Consider the following 26755-nt stretch of genomic DNA (forward strand, 5'->3'; position numbering starts at 1 on the left):
GATAAGGGACACGACAGCTCGTTAAAAATATATTGCAAAAATCGAAAGTTGAGTCAAATAAATGTGGATTTTTACTGAAATGTATGAGCAATTTTCTGTATTAACCCACAGTATAAGTTTACATTACACCCCGAAACGTTAATTGATGCGGGACCTTGTTTACTTTGAATATATGTAAAACCTACTTTAAATATCAAAGAATTAAAAACGTGTACATTCAATAAGTTTCAACAAACGCCGTGCTAAGTCGACGCGAGGTTTGGAACGGCCGCAAACCGAGTGGGTTAAATGGAGCGTGGACACGGCGGAGTCCGTTGCACTTGTTGCAATTTCTCTCCACTTCACAACTTAATTGTGCCGAGTGCGCCCTTATATTATTCGCTATAGACGAATAGCGTTAATTTCACTCAGTGAGGTTACTTCCATTACACTAATTGCGAGCCACATTTCATTTAAGCATCTCACAACTTCGGCCAACGAAGACTTCTCAGAAGCCCGAGTATGGAACAGAACCGAGGACACTACTTTCCTAATATCACTAATTAAGCTTTTAATGTAATTGAAAGAGTGAAGACACGTCGCAACTCCATTTGAAGTATTCCCCCGCTCTATCTTACGTTCGCCGTCAAAAATACTTTCAGATAAATTACTTAGCGGGAGTTCGGCGCGCATACAAATCGACTGGAGATTCTCCATATTTCACTTCACGGAACACTCGCTCGATTTACACACACCTTTAATAGCGGGAAGAGGAGCGTCCCATCTCGAGGAAAATTAAGTCATTTCCGTTATGGGACACCGTGATCGATATTTATTACTAATAGCGTCGCGTCAAAAAAATAATATCCGAACAATTAGATGTGGAAGGAATTTTGAGCGAGGTGAGCCGTTTGTCGTGAGGAGGCAAATAATGGGAGAGAGAGGCACCTGTGTTCCGTAATGCGCCGCCCCGTCTGGTCGAAAGGGCGAAGAATCAATTAGGCAGTTGCCGAATTGCGTAACGGCTCTAGTTACGAGCGGCGCGGGCGGCTCACCACCTGCTTTTTCCTCATCTAACCTCTTGTTACGGCGTAATCGACATTCGACGTTTGAGATTATGATATTACATTCCTTTGTTTTGTTTCATTTGCATACAATTAAATATTTCAAAAGATTAATTTATTTTCTCTTCGAATACAACAATCTATATATATATTATATAAATTAATCCCTATTTCCCTTGGTCACGGCATCACGCGTGAACGGCTGGACCGATTTCGCTAATTCTTTTTTTGTTGTGTTTGCTACTGTCAGAAGAAGGTTCTTATGAAAGAAAAAATAAGAAAATTGCGCGGAAAATAATAAAATTTAAGAATACTTAACCACCCTATAATTCAAACTTTTTTGATGGCGTTTGACATAACATTGTCTGCGTACAAAAACAAACAAAGAATGTTGTATATTAAAAAGCATTAGAATAACACTTTGTGTCTGAAACATTTTTTTAGTTTTTTTAGTTCATTATACCAATTCGAAATCAATATTCAAAGTTAAGACAGGACAACGTCTGTCGGGTCCGCTAGTATTAAATAAATATCATCAATCATTAAGCGACGTCAATCATGGCACACGCATGTAATAATTAACGTAAAGTGTAAAAGGTAGAACCACATTCGTGGCTAAGTTTTCATGGGTCAAATGTAGATGTAGGCAGTCACATGTGAATTATTTAGAGACGGTCGCGGGCAAGTAAGCCGCAATTAATGAAGTGGTCCAAGCCGTTTGTCAAGTGGGCAGTGGTTTGTATCCCTTCTGTGCGTGCTTGCCCACGCGTCAGCTGTAGATGACTTCCTCGTGTATTTCTAATACAAATTTACATATGCACAAACATTCGTGTCTTTAGTAGGTTAAGGAATATGTACACACTGAAACTAGTCGTATGTGTGCGCTACTGATTTAACAGCCATAATTTAAAAAAAACGATTATGTTACATTGTACTACATTGTTTGACAACCTCGGTTATATGAGCGGGTTAAAATTAGGATAATATCAATTTTATAGCTTGATATAATCACGCTAACTGTAAGGCGATTATAAATCTACTGTGGAGGTCGATAGAGGACCGGGGACCGTTAATTTTAATGGCTTTTATTTGTCCCCCATTACGGAGTTTGATCAAATTTCAAATTGCAAGCGCTAAGGCGGGATGGTAAACTTAGAAGCATACTTGCAATTTAATGTTGCATGTATAAATATGAAAATATTTATAATAGTTCTATAATTTTGAATCCTATAACTGTAATACAATTTATAATATATATTTGTAGTCATTAAGATATAATTTAATACGAGGCATTTACAAGCGTGATCCTATTATTACGAGGTTGTTAAAGTAATTATAACCCTTGTCTAAATTCATCAGTATATTTATTTATTAAACAACTGATAGCGTTGTGCACATGTATAACGCTATAACAAAACAACGTTTTAGAAATATATAGTGTTAAGGATATAATAATTATGTATTCTAGAAGTTTTCGGTATAATTCAATGTAACATTTCAACTATGGTTAATAATGTAATAATTAATATAGCTACGTACGATAGTCGTAGTCGCACGTAGAAAAGCAAACATTTTCATCATCTACAATTACATAATATCAGCAAGTTCTATCTTCGAATTTGGGACATTAGCCTATGGACTTTACAATAGAGGTTTATGGGTAAATGATAATGGAATAAGAGGTTTAACCCTGCGTAATAGTACAAATTGTCAGCGCCTAATAGGTTCGAATTCAATTTATAAAACGCATCCACCCGTCACGGTATAATGATACGATTATTGTCATTTCGTCAAAATTTTTCGAAGTAGCGGGCTCGGAAAATGATCGATGCTCCGGTGCGTAGTAAATTATATGGTAAATATAATTCTGGTGTATTCAACCGCTAATGTCTTGTATATTATACATATTTAATGTATAGCATACTAGGAGCAACTCGAACTATGAACAGCAGTACATATGCAAATAATAAACGCGTTACAAATAAATGACTTAAAATAATATTACATAATTATAATTAAAATACCTAATAAAAACAACTTGTATAATTTCAATTCAAATATGACTTTTGTTCAATTTAATATTAATTATAAGTATTTAACGATTGCAAATGTGCTTTGAGTCATGGAATTACGTTTCTCTGAGTACGAACGTCTACAAAACCCGTATACATTTCCATGGCTACAGTCTCTCATTACACAGATGGACCATCAAAGAATTCGATCCAGAAAGCTTGGACGAGACAACACAGGCTCAATTATGGTAATGGGTTACTCTACAGAAACAACTAGGCCAAGGGACACAAAGCATAGCTTTTACTAAAATCGATCACATTGATAAACGAGTACAAACAATGACACCTTTCAAAATATAGTTATAAAGAAAATAGGTCCCTTATCTACATCACACATCAGTCATTTCGAACAAAATCAATAGCTACCCAATAAAACAAATATATTTTATTTCTCGGTGTGTCTGGGCCCAGAATGATTGATAGTGTTTTGAGTACACACATCGTTTATTCGACAGGCCAATTGACGACCGCCAACGGGATGTAGAAAAATATTTTTAATATTAATAAAGACACTGTATGAAAACAATAGGTATAAAAGCGTTGTCATCGCTATACACGTAAAGATAGGCAATTTGATGAAAGGTCGGCAACCCATGAAAAGCGAAGGCACTATTTACAATGAGAATGAAAAGGTGAGGATGAAAAATAATATCCTCGCGCTATCAACAGTGACTTTGCGAAATAAAAATTCGTCCACATCTTACGTTACGTGATTTCCAGAGTCATAAGGGGGTCGCGCACCTGCGAATGCGAAACCTTTAAGGCCGCCAAAACGCCGACTCACGGGACCGGTGCGCGCTTAAATTACGCGTAAAGCCGTACACAAAGGCTATGCGTATTCAAATTCCATTAATCTCCCGGCCGGGGGAGGGTTAGGCTAAAATGAACCGGCAGACAAAAACAATGCCGCCGGCAAATAACCGGCTCAGCATTGTTCCGGCAATTAGAAAGCTTTCCCATGTACCGTCCGTGTATAAAAACAGTGTAACATCAGCACGAATCGCTGCCTATACCTCGTTACATTGATGTTTATTACGGTTATTAGGACTAAGCCGCACGTTTCGATATCAATGTTTCAATGATTGAATCTATAAATATAATGAAAGGACGCCATAATGACCGGTGTGTTTACGAATCGCGCCTTTTGCCCTCACTTCGAAATGAATTACACAAATGCTGAAAAGATTGAAGCTGGGGTTGAAAGCAACGAGTCACGCGAAAAATATTTGTGGTTGTGACACAATTAATGTGATTTTTGTTAACGTTTGATGGAGCTTATCGAAGTTAACAATCTGTGTTGAACCGGGTTTCGGCTGCGATTTTTGAATTAAATCCGAATGACATATCACATGAATGACATGACTAACGCGATGCGACCGCGACGATCCCATTCGTGTTCAAAAACGTATCATTTTTAAATAAATCATGAAATATTGAATTCAATGAAATTTTCAATTTTTTAAATCCACCAGGAATATCATTTTCAGCCTTAAAGCAATAGCTAACTGTTGAAATATATTGACAGTAACAAAGATAAATGACCTTTGCCCTCCTAATTATTTCAGTTTTTACACTTTTTATTATTTTATACTAAAGATACTTTAAAGGACGGCAATGCACTCGCTGGCCCTCTGGCATTGAGAGTGTCCAAGAGCGGCGGTATTACTTACCATCAGGTGAGCCTCCTGTCCGTTTGCCCCCTGTTCTATATAAAAAAAAACAACACAATTCTGTGGTCATAGATCAGGCAATGATAAGACAATTTTAAATATATTTTTTCATATATCGAGTGTTTCATATTTTAATAATGCCTTCAAGATTTTTTAATAGTTTATTTACTTGTCCTGTAAAGTAATGAAATTGCAATTATCATATTATAGCCACAGAATTACACAATCACAACAAAACTACTTTATAATAATACGTGAAAATATAACACATTCACCTGCAGTGCGATAAATATTGCATTCAAAGGTAACACGAGCAAACACAATTCCCGCAAAAGGGACGTTCATAAGGAGCATGCCAGCTTGCTATTGTTTTTACCTCTGTTATTGCAAGCGCCGAGTAGCAATAAGCGAAGGCTGTTTGCGCAGGCCACTTTTACAAGGCATTATTAAGACAAGGCGACGACCCTGCGGCTGTGAGCTTTACCCCTCTGAGGTGTTGACATGATAGTTCTACTGACTAAATTGGCTAAGATGCTGGCAGGGCTTGCAGAATTCTGTTAGCTGATGTTTAAATAAACTATGGTTTTTGTTCATTACGTGAAATATATTTTCAAGCAAGTTTTTGGCTCTATTTAATTTTAACGGACATTTAGTGGACTGTTTAAGTGGTTTTTGCATATTTTGGTACATTAACAGTACTGGGAATTCATGAAACGTAAGATTAGCTTTTAGTTTTTAGTTTATTTTAGATTAAGTTTGATAATTGAATAAGTTTTCAGAGTTACTCGTAGTTTTGTTTTTATTAGTTAATTTGTGTGCATATCTAACACTTTACCCTTAGTATTTATTTCTTTCCTTACTTGGGTTGTCTGTTAGATATCGCTTGTTAGCGATAAGGCCGCCTGTTGCATCCCTAATAAAGTGTTTCTTGTTTTTATTTGTAAACTAGCTGACCCGGCTAACTTCGTTCCGCCTTAATAATAATATCGCTGTTACTTTAGTTAAACTTAATTTAGGATTTCTTAAAGGTGATAACTTTTTTTGCAAATAGAGAAATGTTTTATTGCTTGCCATTGCAAAAGAAGAATGGCAGTTTTACACATTAGGCCTCTTCTCTCTATCGCCAATATTGCGATACTGCATGTTAAAGCACTTTTTTCTTTACAACATTTTTTGATGAGGTAACACATGTTTTCGATCAAGATCAAAGCCTGGTTATGCATCTCCTCATTTACCTCAAGTTCGGAATTTCTTGAAGTGACACGAATTCGACGTAAAATGGTGCGTAGTTTGTCAACAAATGTCACTACATGCCGTGTGCATTCGTAAAATTAATTAATTTATTTATTGTTATTCGATAACTTATCCGATATTTTATTACTTATTCTGCTATTCGGAGTGGGGAAAAATCCATCAAAAAAGACATAACTAACATCGGTCCAGCCGATCTCGAGTTATAAGTGTTGTAACAAACACGACTTTCTTTTATATATATAGATATAAAGAAGTTTTCATAAATAATACTAAATTATTGGACAAGTGTAACTGTATACCGTACAAGTCCTTTAATTTAAAGTTCAAAATTCCACTCTAACCAGCTAGAAACTAGTATTTCTATTTCAAAAGCTGGCTCTTTAGATTTTCACTAGCCTATCGAAACGCTTCGACATTTGCGTGATGAGCCTCTGACGTACTTTTCTACCTCAATGCTTGATATACTGAAATATGTTGATTGCAAGTTTTTTGAGACTAAGGTAATAATAAACTTTGTTGACTTAGGTATCATATCAATGACATTACTGAAACAAGTATGAAGTTCATGAACATATTAATAATAATCGGTTCGCGCGAAGCATAACGATTATAATGGAAAGTGAAACTTTCACACGAGTATCTAGTATTATTTGGGTAACAAAGCGACAACCTTAATTCGTTGAGCAAACATCAGATAGCGATATGGATGCGAGCAAACAATTGTGGGCAAACATTTGTCGCAGCTGCGGAAACAGCAACGTTTAGTGGCTTGCCGCCGAATCGCTCGATTTTCAAAAACAATTCAACTATTTAAATAAACAATACTTTTTCATTTACATAATTTGTACAAACGTTTAATTTCATTAGTTATTACACATTCCTGATAAATAATTAAAATCTCTAGGATCATTTGTCTTTATATTCAAGATAAGAATGCTTGGAAACATGCTGGTCCTGCTCCATAGGACAATCATAGAGCCTGGACAATATCAAATTGGTTGCTGATTTTTTGCTTTTACATATTTTTGTTATTTTATAATACTACTAAATGAAATTATATTTTTAATTATAAAATTATTCTAACCTACGACCTCAGGGATGAGAGTCGCACGCTGAAGCCACTATGCCAATAGACATAAATAGAATAAACTTTCAATAAAGCTATTTACTATCATTTCAAATAAAACATATATCATTCGCACCTATAATTTCGCCAAACACTTATACCTACTACTTGACATGTTTGATATTGCCCATTTGATGTACCATAAAACTTTATGTGAACATTAAACATTTTTACGTGCGTAGTTTTTCTCTAGTGCGCGTTATTGTTTTATTTTGCATAGCTGTCTGAAACAATGTATAAACAATTATCTATTCGTTAAATAAACGAGCTGTCACGGATTAATTGAAAAATATTAACTCGCGTAGAAAATCTTTATGAAAAGCTGTTCCCTGATTTTCAGTGCGAATGATAAACGAAGCTAATATAATATTCTGGTTCATTATATTTTCAATAGCACGCCGTTAATCGGCTTAAGAACATGTGAGTGGCGAATGAAAGAGCCGTACATTTGTCTGAACGTGGCTTCGCTTCGTCTAAGTGCTACTTTCGCCTCTGAATAATCGTCAATGCACCGTAGATACATTTAAAAATTGTTCCTAATTTTTATCACGTACGATGTATTTCACGCTTTGAGCACTCGGATTAGATATGTAAAGGTTTTTACATGCGAAATGCGGCTTTGAAGACGGCTTTTTTATTAACTTGACAGTACAGAGAAATAAGATTTATGACGAATTAAATGTCTTATTAGTTCTCAACGTACTAATTAGATTTTCCTTTATGACTTATGAATATTCCCTTCCGTGTATCTTCTATAAATATATTTTTAAATGTAGGAAGAATAATAATAAATGTGGCTGAGGATGTGGAACGAATATTAGAAAAAAAAATAGTCTTAATATTTTGATTTAATCATATTTTTAAGGTTAGCGCGTATTTGCATACGAAACGGAAATAACAAAGTATGAGAACGGATTCTGCTGAATCTGTAATTGAAGATAAGCCGCTTTTCACCTCAACTTTATTAAACATAAACACACACTTAAAGAATTCTTAAGTTGGATTGAAAAAATATTTTTACGAAGTCTGAAACTCGTATAAAAGTCATTTCGCCTATCGGCGGTATTATTCAAATTAATTTAGCGGTAAAAAGTTTAAACCACTCCCATTTTCATAGCCATATTAGCATCACAATAAACTGGGGACCGTCTTATATGAGTGGATTACGTGTAAAACTTCGCCGTGTATGAATTTCTGGTAAATTTCGTAAGTATGGCGATAATTGGATGTAATTTGATAATTATAGGGAAACACAAACCATGTTGATAAGTTTTTTGTGATACATTATAAAATTGGATATTTATGAAGGCCTCAAAGTTTTATCTACTTAAGATATCGAACTATTTTTTTTAATATAAAAAAGAGATACGCTTATAAAAACTATTATTTTGATTCATTCAATATGTAAAGCGTAGTAGGTACCCCTGTAGGTAGATAATAAAATTGTTTGCCGGGCCATCGAAGTCATGACAACGACCAAGGACCAACGACTAAGGTGGCTATCACAGAGATGCATCAAGAGGTGGCCGAGCAGAGCAGTTTATTGTTTTTAGACCCTTTTACTTGCCGCCTATAAATAAATCAAAATATTCAGGAAGGGTGTGCGGCGGCTTAGCAAAATCGTAAAATTCAACAGCTTTCGCATCACCCTAAGGTTTATCTTACATTTTCATTTCGCGTATACAAGTATGAATAATATAGTTCTTACACTAGCCTGAGAGAAATTTAAGTTATGTCAAAAACGGAACGAGTATATTACACCAGGATTTAAAAAAAATATTAAACACACACAAATTCACACAAATTTATTCACAAAAAATACAAACAAAATCTTACTTACTTAATTTACTTAATTTAATTTAATTAATAATAATAAACTTGACAATAATTAATGTATACTTTGAAGGTAATAAATACAAAATCTTTCCTCCAACTTGATTTTGTTTCCTTTGGAAACACTTGGCTGTACGGTATACATGCAAAGGTGCTAATCAAAGATTTAAATAGGCTTATATTAGACAGTACGTGTGATCCTGGAGCTGATGCTTTCTTTCCTACGCGAATAACCATCTCTTAGTAAAAAAAATGGTAAATACTGCAATAGCCGTCAAATACTGTATTCACATCGTTCCTGGGTACATATATACGGTACCTTCGTAGCTAGCTACGTGCGTCAGAGGCCGTAGTATTTCACGTAAAATGAAATATTAAATTGAAGAGAATTTCAAATCGGTGTTAAGGTTTACCGCAAGGGAAGATCGGCATAAACTATGTTTCCGAAATTTATCCCTAAACAAACGTGGACGGCCATTATTATTATTGCAAGGCGTTTAGGTCATTAATAACAATTTATTCAACACCGCATTTCAGAAGCCTTCGGGATATTTAATGCAAATTGTGTTCTAATACAATTGTTTTGTAGTTTGAATAACTTTTAGTTCGGGGCGTGATTGGTAAATTTTGATAAATGCGAATGGAATTAATAATAAAAAATTACATAAAATTAATTATACTAAAAAATTACACTGATACAGTCAGTATTTGAATATGGTTGATAATAGGTTTTTTGTATAGGCTACCTGTTGTGAATGTTCGATGGATCTTATTCACAAATATACCGTAAGAACAATTTAATTGTTTTGTCTTATAAATGGTATTGTTAAATAAGTTAGTTCGTCGTACTGGACAGAAATATTATGTCTAGTTTATGTTTCCGCCACTTTATTCTAAGCCTTTTTAAAACTGTTAATATAATAATAATAAAAAAAGCGTAGTAGGTATACTATCTTTTTTCTAGTGTATATATACGCTATAAATCTATAGCCATATGTGTGGACAAGTTTTTTTTTAAACACTTAAATGTTGAAGCCGTTTAAAAGTTATTTTCACAGATTTAGTTTCTTGATTTAATCTCCAATTAATTTCCAGTAATTAAGCCTGTCAGGTTAAAAATTCTACCCAATACACCCATTTAGCATTACAACACAACATAAGATATTCTTCAAAACAAATCGCTTACAAGTTCCGCTATTTCAATAATATGTATGAGAACAAACAAAGGCTTTTTATAAAATACGTTTTGTTCACTTGCAGCGAAACTCATTTAAAGTTGAGGTTTTCCAAAGTTTTCCATTCGCGAGCTGGCCATTGTGGCTAATTCAAGTCTGTAATTAAATTTGTTTACATAATATTCTGTTACAAAATAAAAACTTTTTCGGCACACTTTCGAACTTCGCCGTCGGTTACTTAGGGGTGATTTATCTTTTATTGACAGTTTTTAAGAGGTTCTTTAATGATTTTGTAAATTATTTTCAAAGAAGCTGTTTCAATATATCCTCTTTAAACTTATTACTCACATCAGATGCACGCGAAATATTGAAACTGTGTATAGCTTTCTCTTCTTTTTAGTATTTATATTCAATTAATTGCAGCCAAAGAGATATCTCAACAACCAAAGGACGTTATAAAGAAAATAAGGCAATTGAAATGGCGCTGGACCGGGCACATGACGAGAGATAACAGGTTGAAATGGATAAAAAATATTACAGAAATGGCAACTACACTATGGAAAAAGGAAAGGAGGAAGACAGAGCAAGAGATGGACAGACGATGTAAAGAGAATATGAGGCACAACTTGGACAAGCTGAGCTAACATCAGAACAGAATGGACGCAGCTGGAAGAGGCCTATGTGTCACAGGACAAGCTGATTACTAAAAACGGGTCATATGATGTATTAGAATTAAGTTTTAGTATGTAACTTGAATAAGTGTTAATATATTATACTGGGTGTCAGCAATAAAGGCTTAATAATAAAAATAATTGCAAACAGTTGATAAAACTGTGAATACTTTCTGTGCACATTATAAAAGGTTGAGGGTAGGGACAAAACGACAGACATGGACGGTGATTGCCGTGTATTGGACGCTTTTGTATTAAAAATGTTCCTTGGGGTTATATGAAATTATGCACAAATTTCACATTGACGTGCCATTTCACATCACCTAAAATACTTGACCAATAATACTATACTGTTTTACTCTAAAAACCGTTTTCCAAATGCCTAAATGACCCGCCTTTACTTATGACAGTGCTTCAAAATAATAGATCTAAGAACGTCCGGAATATAGACCTTACTATCATTAGACTTATCAGGATATTGTTTCAAACAAATCTTTTTATACAACAACCCACCTCTAACTTGCCAAGTAATATCACAATCACCATTCAAGACACTTTTAACTTTATCTTTATACGATGCATTTTTATCATTCAGCATTATGTTGAATATAAATCATAATATTCCTTCAATTTAATCATATATAGAGTGCGTCAAGGCGGGCGCGGACTACAAATAAATGTAAAAACTTATGAAAAATTATAATACAAAACCCATTAGGACAGACAATTTTTAACAGCAATGAAATTACCCTTACTAAAGTGACCCGCCCGAGGAAAAACAATATCCTCAACCACTCACTACAAAGAGGGTACCATTTGTATTATCATTCCATTAAACAAAAGTCACCGCAGTTTCAAGTGAAAACACGGAACTCATTATTCCCGAGGCAGCGAAAATAATTTCAAACGTTAACAAGATTCCTCGCATTAGACTTGTTCACACTGATTTAAGAACAACAGAAAGATACGTTGCCTTTATAACGATGTTATATGAGGCGACAGTCTTAGTTTTATACTTTTAAGTAACAAAAACCTTGTCTAAAAGAATAGCTGTTTCTGGCGCGACGTTTTTATAGATACTAAGAAATCATAATTTTACTTTATAATCGTGTCCATATGCATTCCTGCATAGAAGCAATATTAGGATTCATAATTCTTTGTTAGTATCATAAAAGCTTTGGCTAATATAAGGTGTTACGATATACGCGTCTGAAAGTTCAAAAAATACTCCGTTTCAACTTGGGAGTAAGTGAAAACTAAGAAGCGAAAGCTAAAACTTTCCCTGAACAAAAAACACAAATATATTACAGCAAATCCAGTACATTTTCACGGCCCCTTGAGGTATTTCTATATTATTTATAATACGATGGGGAGGATCATTCACGTCTCTTACCACGGAATATGGCAAATGCTCGTTTGTCAAATGCGCAGTCATTTATTCAATGATATATTTTCATTTCTATTCATAATGAAAGCGTTTGTTTGCTTTGTTCGGCTTCAATATGGTTTCATATAATATTTAACTAATTTATGAACTGGGAAGTCTTGAGTGTTCTTATATACGTACCTTGATGTTCAGTAGTTGGCCTATAGGTTACGCGTGTGTCATTTGTTGAAATCTTAATTATTAACAGTTACTCGTATGAGAAATGTAAAAATGATTACAGAGTGAGGAATTTCCATAAAGATATTTATTGATTAATAAATCTTTTTCATTTATTTTAATGTGAGGCTATGTTATATTGGCACTTTTATTCTCTGAGTGATGTGATACATTATTTTATTATATAACATATATTTTGAACTTGCTTAATTATCTTTAATGTGTTGGTTTAGTTTTCTTGTGTAATAAATGAATAAATATCTTTATCTAGTTTATATTAGACATCAATAATTTTCTAAATAATGTTTTACTGATAATCTTCTCTAGAATAATATAAAAGTATTGTAGGTATATGGCAATTGGTAGAACGTACACTTGTGGTTTGCGCACATAAATCATATCAGCGGGCATCGTCCGGGAATGTCGACGTACAGACTGACAGTATTAGGCAACCGACGCACTGATAACTCAATTCTAAACCTAGAAATCAGCAAAAGATCAAATTCATACATGAAATAGATTACGCTAACAGTTACAATTTAAGATTATACAGAACGATAAATTTTATACACAGATGAACAGGAGAAGTACGTTTCTGATTGCGGTTAACCAAGTTAATAATACGTTGTGTCCAATTACAATAAAGTTCTTCAAATAAAATTAATTTTTAATTTCTATTATTTGTGAAACTTATGTTTACTTTATTTGTCACACATTTTAGATGTAAGATTTTGTAAAATAATGAGTAGATTTAGTACTGTGTGTGATGTCGTAAGCTTAACTAAATAAATAAATATCATCATATTGTCGCCAAGTTCTCTCGCTTTGTATTGGAAGTTACAGAGTACTGGCTAAGTCTAGGTTAAATACACTGTCCAAGCTTTAAACAGGGACTATAGTAAGAATAGTTACCACTAACAAGATTCTAGATACATCCGTGCAGGCATAGCCCTACGTAACCCCTCTCAACATACACAGGTACACACAATTTATAATTCCGGATGCCAGCGGCATTTGGAAAATGATCCCCATCTCCTCTTGCCGTTACTTTGTGTTATATATAGCCTTCATTTCCAAGAACAGCGACCAAGTTAAATGCCTTGTTGTAAATCATCAAATTTTATAGTGGTTTCGAGCTTTTTGTTTAACCAGCAATATAATAATAAATAATCAGTGGTGCTACTACCTCTTTAGGTCTTGGCCTTAGATTTCTGAATCTGTATCATGATCATTTTTAAATCTAATAGGCAAGTAGGTGATCAGCCTCCAGTGCCTGACACACGCCGTGGACTTTTTTTTTACATGTCGGTTTCCTCACGATGTTTTCCCTTTACCGTTTGAGCAAATGTTTAATGCGCACATAGAAAGAAAATTCATTGGTGCACAGCCGGGGATCGAACCTACGACTACGTATGAGAGTCGCACGCCGAAGCCACTAGACCAACCTGCTCAATATAATACTTTAAGCTTAAAACTATCATAGTAAATATTACAAATTAGGATTTTTAAATTATAAAATAGGTTAAACTAAATTTGTTTTAAATTTTAACATTTTTTTTTAAATTAGAATTCAAGCATCAACATTTAATTAAAATTGTATCACTCAATAGAAATATTAAATTAATTATTAACAACTAACTGGGAATTATTAAATTCCCATTAACACGCTCAAAATGAAACAAGTCAAACAAAGCTAAATGTGGAAGCGGTCAGGTATTCACTAGTAATTGTTAAACTTCAGACTATATGTATTTGGCTTAACAGATAAATGCACTTGGTTCATTGGTTGGATTAGTACTCCCGTGTGCACATGGAACACAAAGAGCCGCTGCATTTCGTCTCACCAATTAAACAGTAGCACTCAAAGCGAACGTGCAAAAGCCTTTGTATCTCATAATATTCTCGACATCCGTGTAATGCTCTGGACAGCAAGTGGTAAACGGTCAACACTGGGCTTTGACAAATTAAAAAAAAAATAATTGTATGATAATGGCCGATAAACTCAGTTTATTGTCAGTTGACATTGGGTATGATTCTATAGTCGTTAACGTTTACTCAAGTACGAAACTATTTACGCCAACATAATATTTATAGGTAAAAACTCTGGTATCTTTTACTAATAATGGCTTTGTTATTCTTCCTTTATATTATAATGATCAATGAATCTTAGAATTTATTATAAATGTATACTTTGTTATATTTTTAGTATAAGGTGCATTGGTAAAAGAACCACAACATACAGTTTTTAATGTGACAAGCACTTAGACAAACATGACATACACGAATAGATAATATAAATAATAAACAAAACAATTAAAATTACAAAAATTAAACGAAAAACTTCAATCATAAGAAATTCAGAATAATCGGATACGATTGTTTACTTTTTAACTGTTTAGAATATGTGAATATTTCAATAAATCTTAACTATACCTGAGTGCCGTATTGTTTAGTCCTATCATAGGTACTAAGTCTAGGTCATTAGATTCCTGGTCTAAATCTCTTTATTGCCAGTAAAGGCTGACACTAATAATGTATGTTTATGTTTGAATGTGTATTCCGTTTTTAGCTTTTGTCTATAATGTAATTGTTGGGATATTGTTTAGTGAGTACCTGCAGGGATTCCGTCGAGCAAATAAATAAATAAATAGGTTATGAGATTTATATATGAGAATATTTTGTAGGTGAAAGATTATACTGAACATTGATTTTATGCAATGTGTGCCTTTTGAAATGTATAAAACACTGCTGCCAATAACATCGTGTAGGCAAATATTTCAATAGCAGAATCCAGCTCCAATCTTTTCAAATGTACAGAATATAAACATTTACACAATCAGATAAATATTAAACTTTGCCAGTTGTATAGTTAGAAATCCACAGTCGAGTCCTAAAATGAATCCCGCATATTTATTATATCTGTTATTCTTTAAAGCGTCGTAAAGTTAATAAAGGTTTTGTAACAGGCAGGCAGCGCGTAGATAAGCCTCGGTTCGGTTAAAATCTCTTAAAACGTCGTTAAATCCAACCCTTACCTTTTAGACAAAGCTTCACTGGCTAATTGTTGATGAAAAATATTCTCGATGCAAATAACCACTGTTTACAACCAATTTAGAATCTGAATAGCTAAGACCTTGCTTAGGAAGTGATGTTACGATTAACACAGAAGTGTGCGGACACTTTTCATCCACTCGTGGGGTCATGTGTAATATTCTTAAGATATATCATTGTTATATGATTAATTAAAATTTCGTAATCCATGCTTAGATATACCTGATTGTCATAAAATTATTATATGGCATTTGTCCAAAAACGCTCCAAATAAACTTTATTATTTCTAACTAAACAATGCGAAAGAAAGCTCTTCACTGCTTTACTTACTAAACCTTTTTGAGAAAGATATAGGAAACGAGTTGCAATAATAATAAATTGGCCCTAGTAACTGTGAGTGTATGAAATCTTAAAACCCTTGCCAGGCTCATCAGACATTTTGCGTTAGTTGAACGGCGTGAAGTGTGTTTAACATCATTTGTATGCGGTTACACGTATTCGCTTTAAATGAAAAGGAAGAAAAAACTATTACGTACGAATTGCTAATATATTAGAGGTGTACTCGGAGTCAACAATGTAGTTTAAATTCATTAAATTTTTAACCGTTCACACTGCGGCATAATATGTACAAAAGATTTATAGCGTTGTCTTAGTAAACCTTAAAAAGTAGGACGTGGTAATAATAAAAAGAAGATATATAATACAGAATTGATTCACTATATGAACAAATATGAACTTTTACCACATATAGAGATATTATGAAACTATAATATAGTGCTTTGAAATAAAATAAAATCAGTGGTGCTACAACCTTCTTAGGTCTGGGCCTCAGATTTCTGTATCTGTTTCATGTTCATTTGTCAATCTAATAGGCAAGTAGGTGATCAGCCTCCTGTGGCTGACACACGCCGTCAATTATTAAGTCTAAGGCAAGCCGATTTTCTCACGATGTTTTCCTTCACCGTTCGAGCGAATGTTAAATGCGCACGTAGAAAGAAAGTCCAAAGCCGGGGATCGAACCTACAATCTCAGGGAAATTTTGAATTTAACGCTAACTAAAATTAAAATAAATAATTTAAAAGTGGCTTTATTTAAAATTACGCTACATTTGTCTGCCAGAAACCAAGCAGGACCTAACGTGCTTTCACTAATTGGTAGGTTTAAGATAGCAATGTTCCCTAAAGACAAAGGTACTTGCAATCCGATCCGCCACCCTCTCGGTAATTTTCTCGTTAACGGAATGAATAAAACATTTCATTCCTTACCTTTCTTTTGTAATTGTTAATGGTTGATGGGTTTTGAGAATTTATGTTTGGTTTCTTTCTTGGCCTGTTATGCTTGATCATTTGTTATCGAATTCCCTCCTATTAACGTTTTCTATTGTTTGAATATAACTTTATAGGCTTATCGTTTGAGTTGTAATTACGAGGGGTTGTTTATTTAATTATTGGTAATCTGTGTGTAAAATTATATTATTAAGTGATTCACTAGTAAATGTTTCTTCACTTCTTACGCATTTATTTATTATTAATTTTATTACCGTTGCGAAGTTATCGGAGCAGATTATGAAATGTCTTAATTTTTAGTACAAAAATAAATTATTTATTTACTTTAAAATCAACCGATACATGTTGGATTCAAGAAATCGCCAAAACAAAACTTTTAACGTTAGCAAATCGTAATTTTAGGTTACATTTTGTTAATAAAATATGTAATTAAATGTATTAAACAGTAAGGATTTATCTTTTCTTTTCATGATACTTAACATAATTTATATATTTAGCTATTCCTTTGTTAATGCAGTGCACAGCTTTAACATTTTAGTATTTAAAAAAGTTATTAACGCTATTTCCCAGAACGCGTCCCATAAAACTTCCACATAAGAAAAATGATCTGTATAAATGTAATGTAGTATATGAACTATATATACTTCTTTATATAATATGAACTGACTAAATATATAGCTGTAAGAAATCGAATGTGGGGAGAGGAAAATCTATTAACCGCCCAATTTCACCAGATTAAAAATGCTATGATCGGTACAAATGCCAAGTGCAGGTTATTGAAGGTTACACCCCTCGAAGATTACGCGAGTTTTTCATATAAAGCCATTCAGCCAATTTCCTCATATCCTATATCGGAGCATAATAAGGAAGGTTTTTGTAGGGTACACCTATGTTGAAAAGGGTTGAATGACGCAATATTTGACTTAGATCGGACAGCGTTTATTCAGGTGTGGAGTCAAACAAATAAGTTGTGTACTAAAATTATTCAAAATTGTTACTTTTATAGATGTCGCTGGTTTATTATCGCTTACCTGTAACAAAAAAATAATAATAAAAACATGTACAAACATAAAAATTACAGAAAAAAATATTTCTTCAATGAAGATTTAATCATATATTAAATATAAAAATATAAGATTTTGATAGACGTCACTAATGCAAAAGTATAAAATTGTTGCGACAAATTGGTTTACGTAACTTAAAAGTATCCTGTTGCAAAAAGTCTTTACGCAAAACGGTTACAAGCAAAAAAGCCTTAGGAATACAATTAAGTTACGGGCGGTTACATAATTAATGATTTTAAGACTGATATCTTAGTGATGCGATAGTCAAGAGTTCGTGCGTTTAAAACCTGGCTGTGCACATAATTTTCCTAAATGTAAACCCGTACTTATTTTCATGTGGTGTCATGCTGAGGAAGAGAAGGCTGTATAAAGACTATGATTATCCCTACATGATTCAGAATGAATATAGTATTGTACGACCAATCGGTTTATAGTAGATTACAATAGAAAACAGGCCGCGTGTTAATTATTTATACGTTGTTGTGTACCGGGTGATGTTGACAGCGGTTAGCCGCCGCACTCGTGTGAACTGTAATATTACATTACCTCCCTAATTATGTTACGGATCTGATGATGTTTGTGAATCTTTACGACCACTTAGGTAATCGAGCTTTGTTCTAGATAATGTGGCAGTTTTGCTATTTTAACCAACCAAGGTGCTTCTTAATTTGTAAGGACTTGTGGACAATTATTCTAAAACTGAAGGTAATTTAAAATACCAAAGAGCTGTGATGGCCTAGTGCCTTCAGCGTGCGACTCTCATCCTTGAGGTCGTAGGTTCGATCCCTGGCTGTGCACCTATGGACTTTCTTTCTGTTTCGCTCGAGCGGTGAAGGAAATAACGTGAGGAAACCGACTTGTTTTAGTCCACAAAAAGTCGACGGTGTGTGTCAGGCAGAAATCTGAGGCCCAGACCTTAAAAGGTTGTAGCACAACTGACTTATTTATTTAATAAAAAATTACAAAAATAAATACAATAATTAAAATGTAATATCTTGTATAAAAAAAGTAGAAATTTGAAAAAGAAAGTACCAAGGCTTTCTGCGCTCATAAGCATTATATGTACGTTAAGAAAGATTAACTATTATGCATGATACATGATATTGTTTTAATATTAAAAAATCTATATCCGAGCTGAATAAATGAGCCACACAAGCCCTTATAAAAGCAATTTACTTATACTGTCATATTTTCAGTATCGCAAAGTATCCAACGTAAAGGTGTAAAAACGAATCGATAGAGTACTTTTAGGATTTTATAAAGATTGGATAGAGTGGGTGAGGGCTGAGTAGTGTATTTTAGTAGATAATCCTGTTAAACCCCAACAAGCTGATTTATAAGCTTCGGCGGCGTAATGTAAACGTTAGAAAATTTTATTTTCAGAAAAACGCCCGAAATGGCCGCAGCGGTTTCCAAATCGACAATGTCGTTGCAATAAATCGTATTACGTATCGTTAATGTTACCTAGTGACGATATATATGGCTTGTTTGCTACGTAATGGAATAAACAATTTCTTAAGCTTAGAGATTCTTTAGTATTCAGTAGCTTTTCCTATGAAAATAAAGTTTGTAAATTGAATTAACATGGAATTTGACAACTGAATCTTATAGCTGTAAATTTCACATTGCTTCCCACGACGAATAGTATTTTTGGCATCTTATGTGTTCCATCTATCGTAAAAATTCTATGTTTACAACTACTCCATTACGGAGGAATAGTATAACGTATACGACGAACTTTACCGGTTATAAACGCGAATTTATTACACTATTTACATAACTCTTCGTGTTGTTTATTTCAAGAGTTTTATTTCAATGTACTTTTCACTACACCAAAACATATATTAGGTTTTTAGTTTATGTTTATATGTTAAAGATACAATCTCGATTTTAGATCTGGTCCCCAAAACACGAACGAAAAAGGTTTTACTGGACGTCATTAAGTGGGTCCCATGGCCGAATAGATTACCTATACGTCAATTTTACCAATGCTTTCTAGTTTTACTGACCGTATAACAATTTTACGATGCCACTTAACATATAGTATCGTAAAAGTAGCAAAAACATAAACAGTGCCTCCTAATTTATTATTTAAAAGGAAGAATTATGGTTTTTCTAACATGAATGGTCATGAATGATAATGCTGCTCAATAATTATTGAAAACACTTGTATTTTAAAATAAATTAGAACACTGATCTATCTCTTTTCATCACGGCAGAAAGACCATATGACAGAAAGAGAGAAATTAATGTTATACACCTACTTAAAGAACGCAATGTAAAACTTAGAACTATGTCAGCTGAGTTTCAAATCTAGAACCAATATATAAATGTGTTACGAGATTAAAACTATTTAATACATATTTTAAGACAATAATTTTTTTTTATTCTTTATTGGGAGAAAATTAAATATATAAGAAGGACGATATATAATACCATAAACTAATTTCTATAGCACTTGCGTAAGTCTCAAAGTATATTCGGTTAGAAATGTACACAAGAAAATAAAAATCAGTGGCACTACAACCATTTTAGATCTGGGCCTCAGATTTCTGTATCTTTTTCATGATCATTTGTCAATCTAATAGGCAAGTAGGTGATCAGCCTCCTGTGACACACACCGTCGAATTTTTGGGTCTAAGGCAAGCCAGTTTGATCTTGACGATTTTCTTCACCGTTTGAGCGAAGATAAAAATACATAGATAATCATACTTTAATGGATCAATATCAATAGCATTACATCCTCATCACATTTCCATTGAACATTTTCCATCAAGCTAATTTCGTTGGATTATTTTTATTTAATTCTAGGCTGATGTAAAACGGAATTTTCCAATATTTTTCCACGATTACCGTACTGATGAAAAGCTAACAAACGCATCCTATTTCTGTAACAGTGAAATTTAAATAATCAATTTCGTTTTACCCTTAAGTAAAACAATTTAATTTATATTCAACAGTATAAAAATATCAAATTACCCATACTAAATATACGCTGTATTTTTTGTATACTTTCATATATCACAAAAAGAGGTATATAAGCACCAATGGGAGAACCGGAAAAACAAGATCCCTAGTTTATTGCACCGACTATCTTAATTGCTTGATTACTTTTTTATGGGCAAATGAGCAGGCGGCTCTTAGAGTAAAGCATAAACACCTGCTTTAGGCTTACATGTTTCGCCGGCTTTGTGAAGGTAAAAATAATAGTATTTTTCCGGAGTAAAAAAGTCAACTAGCAAGTTAGCCGAGACAAAACTAATATTCAATCACATTTTGTATTAAAAACAATAATTGTTCTCCCGAGAGTTTACGGCATAAGATATACGTATTTCTCATTAAGATCATTGAACACAAGAAGCTTGTTTATAAATTGTGTATGACACTAGTCAAAAAAGTAGAAAGGTGTAGGTAAGCAAGAAGACTTGTAAGATAAAAATACAACAATTAAAAATTTTAAAAAGTTCGGAAGTCAAATCCCAAATAGTCGACGAAGGCGGTTAAATAAACAAATGCCATTTATATTTTGTAACGAATGTTGTAGTTTGTTTAAGTATTATAATATTTTCACTAAAGATTAATTAATAATAAAAACTCAGTTGTTCTCAGTTTTATTTTTCCAATAGGATTAAAAAACCATTTCATATTAAAACAACAGGAAACAACTCAATTCATTACGGATATAGCAAAAATGACACAGCACTATTTTATTGATATGGAGAGAGTTTAATGGAGGTAGTGAAAAAGAAAAATATGTGCGCGAAACGATGAATTCATATGCAAATATGTACGAATGTGCAACTGAAGTTACTGTGTATCAAAGTTAAATATTATTTAAATGAATTACTTTTATGTAGTTACTTCAAATGTTAAGATAATAAATACTAATTGAAATTGATAAGCAACTAAGGACTAAATTACGAGTACCCATTCAAAATAAATTTAGTAAACATGTACACATTTTTTTTATGTAATAGGAGGCAAACGAGTAGGAGGCTCACCTGATGTTAAGTGATACCGCTGCCCATGGACACTCACATTGCCAAAAGGCTCGCAAGCGCGTTGCCGGCCTCTTAAGAATTGGTATGCTCTTTTCTTGAAGGACCCTAAGTCGAATTGGTTCGGAAATACTTCAGTGGGCAGCTGGTTCCACATAGTGGTAGTGCGCGGCAAAAACTGCCTTAGAAAACACTCAGTTGTGGAACGACGGACGTCAAGGTGATACGGAAGACACATATTTCGATGCCAGAAATTATATTAATATTGCTGTCAAGGATAACCAAGCCTACCAATTACCTGATCCTGGAAACACAATGCAATCAAGACTATACTTTACAGTTAGGCAACAGCCTCTCTGGAAAAGATATGGATAAACATTCTAACGGTGAAAGAATTTTTGAAATTAGGTCTGAAGTTTTTAAAATACAAATAATATTAGATTATATAAGTAGAAATAACTGAAGAATGTATTCAACAAATCCTTAGTTATAGATCTATTACCTAACATGATAATTATTACATAAAACTTCCACGATGAAGGTTCATAGCACCTGGGCATTACATTTGACTATTATCACGACCATATTAGGATTTTTTACTGCATTAGATAGTTTTACATAAAAAGCATAAAACAAAAAAGCTTATTCAATGTTCAATATATTTTTACGACACAATAAAACCAATACCGTTTATAGACATTTAAAATACAAGCCGAGATTAACACAGCGTAAGTTTTTTAATTGATGCAGCCATCGATGTGTTGAGTAAACATTTACGCATCTGAACAGCGGGTCAGCCTTTGTAAGTTTTAACATTAATTGCTGGGAAAGTGCGCAATTTTCCTGTTTGATCTGCACTGTTCGATAAATATTTGCTTTTTAACGTTTTTATATAACCTACGGGATTTATTGAAGTTTTTACTGATTGCTTAAAGACTTGACTTATGTAAAATCTAATTTTATATGATATATATAAAAATTAACTGTTCGTTTGTCTCGCTAAAACTCGAGAATAGCTGGACCGATTTGGCTTATTTGATTTTAAAATATTTGTGGAAGTTCAAAGAAGGTAGTAGAAGAAATATATAAAAAACAACAATTAATTTTCCAATAAAAACTGTTCCTAGTTGGGAAATAAATGTCGTCTTTTGTTTTTTTTTTAAATAAAATAAATTAACTTGTTTCACATATGTTTGATATTTGTATTTCATAGCTGTAATATGAGATCCTTTAAAAATTTTGTATTAAGTTTTGACACAAATATATGTAGGTTCACCGGATCATCTTATTCAATATATAATAATGTTTATATCAACTACACATAACTAGAATGCCCAATGCGATTAAGAAGTAAGAATAGTCGTATGTTTCTGAAATGTCTTCCCTTTAAAACTACACCGTAAATTGCCATCTTAGGCATGATATACGACAAAAACTATATTAAACATATTAAGACTTTATCAACAAAATGTATATTTTATACGTAAGAGATTTAATAAAATTCCAAGAAAACATTCCGAAATAAAAATAAGAATTACGATCGTATAACCGCAGGGCCCGTGATACATGCTCTAATAAAATACACAAGATATATGTTTTAATATAGCAGGTTAATATCGCTTGTATTGAACATAGATCTAAACGTATGCAAGGCAGTACAATCATTTTTAATTTCCGCACCAGGACCGGCCATTGCATGAATACCAATTACTACCGTAACTACTCAACGCGTGGAATGCGAAGCTGCGCTAAGCGATTTGTATACTGGATATTTTGTAACGGTACGAAATATTTCGCACTTAGTTATTTTTTGGTTTTATATTCAATCAAAAATCTGAAAACTGTTTGTCCAAATCGCTTGTCTACACTAATATGAATAGACTCCAAAACTAATGACTAGATCAATTAAAAAAAAAAAACAGTAGGTATTAGAATTTTACATTATTTCTGATAAAAGTATAGATTATTTAAAAAATTTGGGAATCTGAATGAAAACTTCGATAATGTAATCTAAGGTGTGTTAAAAAATCAAATATAAAACCGAAAAAAATGTATACGCTGCGGGAACTACTGACGCAAAGTGATACAGTTTTAATAATAATAGAAACTTTATTCATGACAGAAATCAGTTGAGACGAAATTCATATATCGCTAGTCCCCACACTAGGGAGTCCTTGAGTAGTGGGTAACTAGATAACAATTAGTCAGTGGTACATGGTACATGTTTAAAACAGTTTTGAGAAAAAGTAGGTTTAGTGTCATATCTAGTTTTACAAAAGACTATTTAATATCTGCAAAAATGTCCGAAATACCATATATACATATTCAAGCCGAGCGAAGCCGGGACTGAGCGCTAGTTATCTATAAAAGCCATTGCCCTCAGCGGTAATGTATATGAATGGTTCATTAATCATCATTTTTGTAAGGACAAAACAATCATTGTTTTGCGAACCCGGGAATTCTGCGGTGTAGAAACGTATACCACCTCTAAGCCAACATCCGAACCACCACCAAGTAGCTAAATATATCCTACAAATATTGTGTCTTAGAATTTAATATAAGGCTATAATAAATTAATCATATGTAAAATAACAGATTGTGCAAAAATTATGTTTATCTACGTATTTTTAAGCACTTTTGTATCGGACTAATGCTTAGTTCGCTTCAAGTCCGATGACCGATGGCATAAAAAATACACCAACTTCATTAATTTATGAACTCATATTTCGATTTATTAAATAGTAAAAGCAATACATAAAACTGGAATGGCATTTCGTCTACCGTCCTCTTGAAACTCGAACTGGCAGCGACCGTCGAACTTCTTGGGTTATTGAAATTTACTTTTTAGAACAATGAAAGTGCACCCGTCTGTAGGTATTTACGCTACGAACTTGGCTAAAGTTTTTACTGCCCTGTCCCAGTGCATTGTCGGTACATTAACGATAAATGCACACCCTTAGCGCAAAACTGTTTCGAACTTATTGAGTTTTATAAGGAACTATGGTCTCGCCCCTGCTGCGCTTTTAACGACGTTTTGAATGAAAGCTTTACCTCTGAAAAAAGGTTGTTTTAGGAATAATATTTTATAAACATAATATTCCTTATCGCCTCAGTAAGGCAATATGACTAAATAATGCATTATAACTAGTGCATTATAAAGACAGTTTTAAAAATCAAAACATAATATATTTAATCATTATATCTTAAAAAGAGATAATTAAGAGAAGTATATTATTAATTTAAGTTAAGAAGCCTATTTCCATTTATACCAAAAGCTTGTTGTGTTGGTACATTACTAAAGTAAATTACTTTAATTATAACCTTTTTGGTGCTGATTGTGGTTTTATTAGATCGCGGATTGAACGTTGTTAAGTTATTTATGTTTATGTGTATATAACACATTACTGTTATACGTCACATAATATTTACATTTATGTTTAGTTAGTTACTAATACTAAATATAGTATTCACTTAGCCGTGTTTACTATATTAAAACATTAATGCCTGTATTTGCAAAGAAATAATTATGAAACCCGTTAAGTTCAGAATTAAACTTAATTGATTATGACGTGCAAAAAATAATATTGTGAAATAAAATATTTACCCCAAAGAGATCATCACCGTCAGTTTCCAATAAAGTGCGTTCATCGTGTGAATACCGGAGACGACTTAACATTTCAAGCAAACTAAACATTTTTAACACATAAACGTTATTTGCCAACGAAAACACACAAATAACAATTATAAACAAAATGAACACAAATAAAATCACACAAAGCACTAAGTTAAACATGTGCGCAATAACTCAAGACCGTAATTAATCAGTTTTCTTTTGTTAAGCTGTCATTTCAAATATGTCAAGTGTCAAACACAAAACAATTGAATGAAAATGATTTGATTTACATGAATGCATTTTTTGATCTGCTTTTAAATCGATTTGTTTTATTCTTGGTATTTTTTAGAATTAGGTTTTCGTAAAAGACCTATGGATTCATATATTGAAATAAAAGTATTTATTCTACCCTCATAATGTAAATGTGTTATTGTGGCAATGTACTTATGCAAGTCAACAATGCATTTGACAATTGACATTCCAAAGATAATATTGTTGCCAGGTTTGGATTTACAATGCTAAGAAGATATTTGTTTAATAATCCCTATAGATTCGCGGCTCACTGGAGCGTTGTTAAGCGAATTGGTATTAAATATTCTACAAATATTCACTTGGCTTTTATTAATATGTTTTTTAAATACACAATATTCACAAAACTCCCAACCTACAATAGAAGATTAAAATACATTTAAAAAGCGGTGTACCTTTAATGCTGGGAGCATTGCCTCGTGATATTGCGATACTTATTCGTTATATATTTTATATTTTTCCTTAATTTTAAAGTAAACTTAAATTATAGTTGATTTAAGATGGAATTAATTTTTCAATATTTCAAAGTCGTTTATTAAGTGTAAGTTACGATAAGAAGAAGTTATATGCCATGGAGATAAACTTTGCTGCCGTAAGCTTCCTTAAATCAATCGTTAGTTAATCGGGCATTAAATTGTGTAACATAGTTGCACCATTCATTAGACGTAATTATAAAGCTTTAGAGATAAGTTGAAAATTGGTTAAGTGTATCCATTTGTCATTTAAATATCGAAAACGATAACATAAGTTACAAATTGTACAGAGCGTTGGCGCGGAGGTGTCAAACAGCAAAATTCACGACGCCATCTCAGTTCCCGCTTTGCCACGCAAAATATCAGACGCTTGTCCCCTTAGGTGGGAATATGCTTATTTTTAACTTTAACTTGGAAATACGCCAGTAGTTCGCCTCTTTAGTTTTCATGAGATGCGATATGAGATTTCAGATTTATAAATCTCATTTACTATTGTGCATTTCGGGAAAATGAA

The 26755-nt window shown here is 33.0% G+C and overlaps 1 protein-coding gene across 8 annotated transcripts in view; it reads right to left on the reverse strand.

Annotated features, from left to right (window-relative positions):
• Positions 1-26755, reverse strand: part of LOC125056328 (polypyrimidine tract-binding protein 2) — a 344301-nt gene that overhangs the window by 63220 nt on the left and 254326 nt on the right. Inside the window, exon 1 of one of the 8 annotated variants that reach the window (XM_047659381.1) lies at positions 25451-25627. The exons of 5 other annotated variants lie outside the window; for them this stretch is intronic. In XM_047659381.1, the coding sequence (XP_047515337.1) occupies positions 25451-25540 (90 nt within the window). In that variant the 5' untranslated portion in view covers positions 25541-25627. Of the gene's footprint in view, positions 1-25450; positions 25628-26755 lie in introns of those variants that run through there. 2 more of the 8 variants (XM_047659378.1, XM_047659379.1) reach the window with 2 other exon arrangements.

The sequence above is a fragment of the Pieris napi genome, chromosome 14 (genome assembly GCF_905475465.1).
Source record: "Pieris napi chromosome 14, ilPieNapi1.2, whole genome shotgun sequence".
NCBI lineage: Eukaryota > Metazoa > Arthropoda > Insecta > Lepidoptera > Pieridae > Pieris > Pieris napi.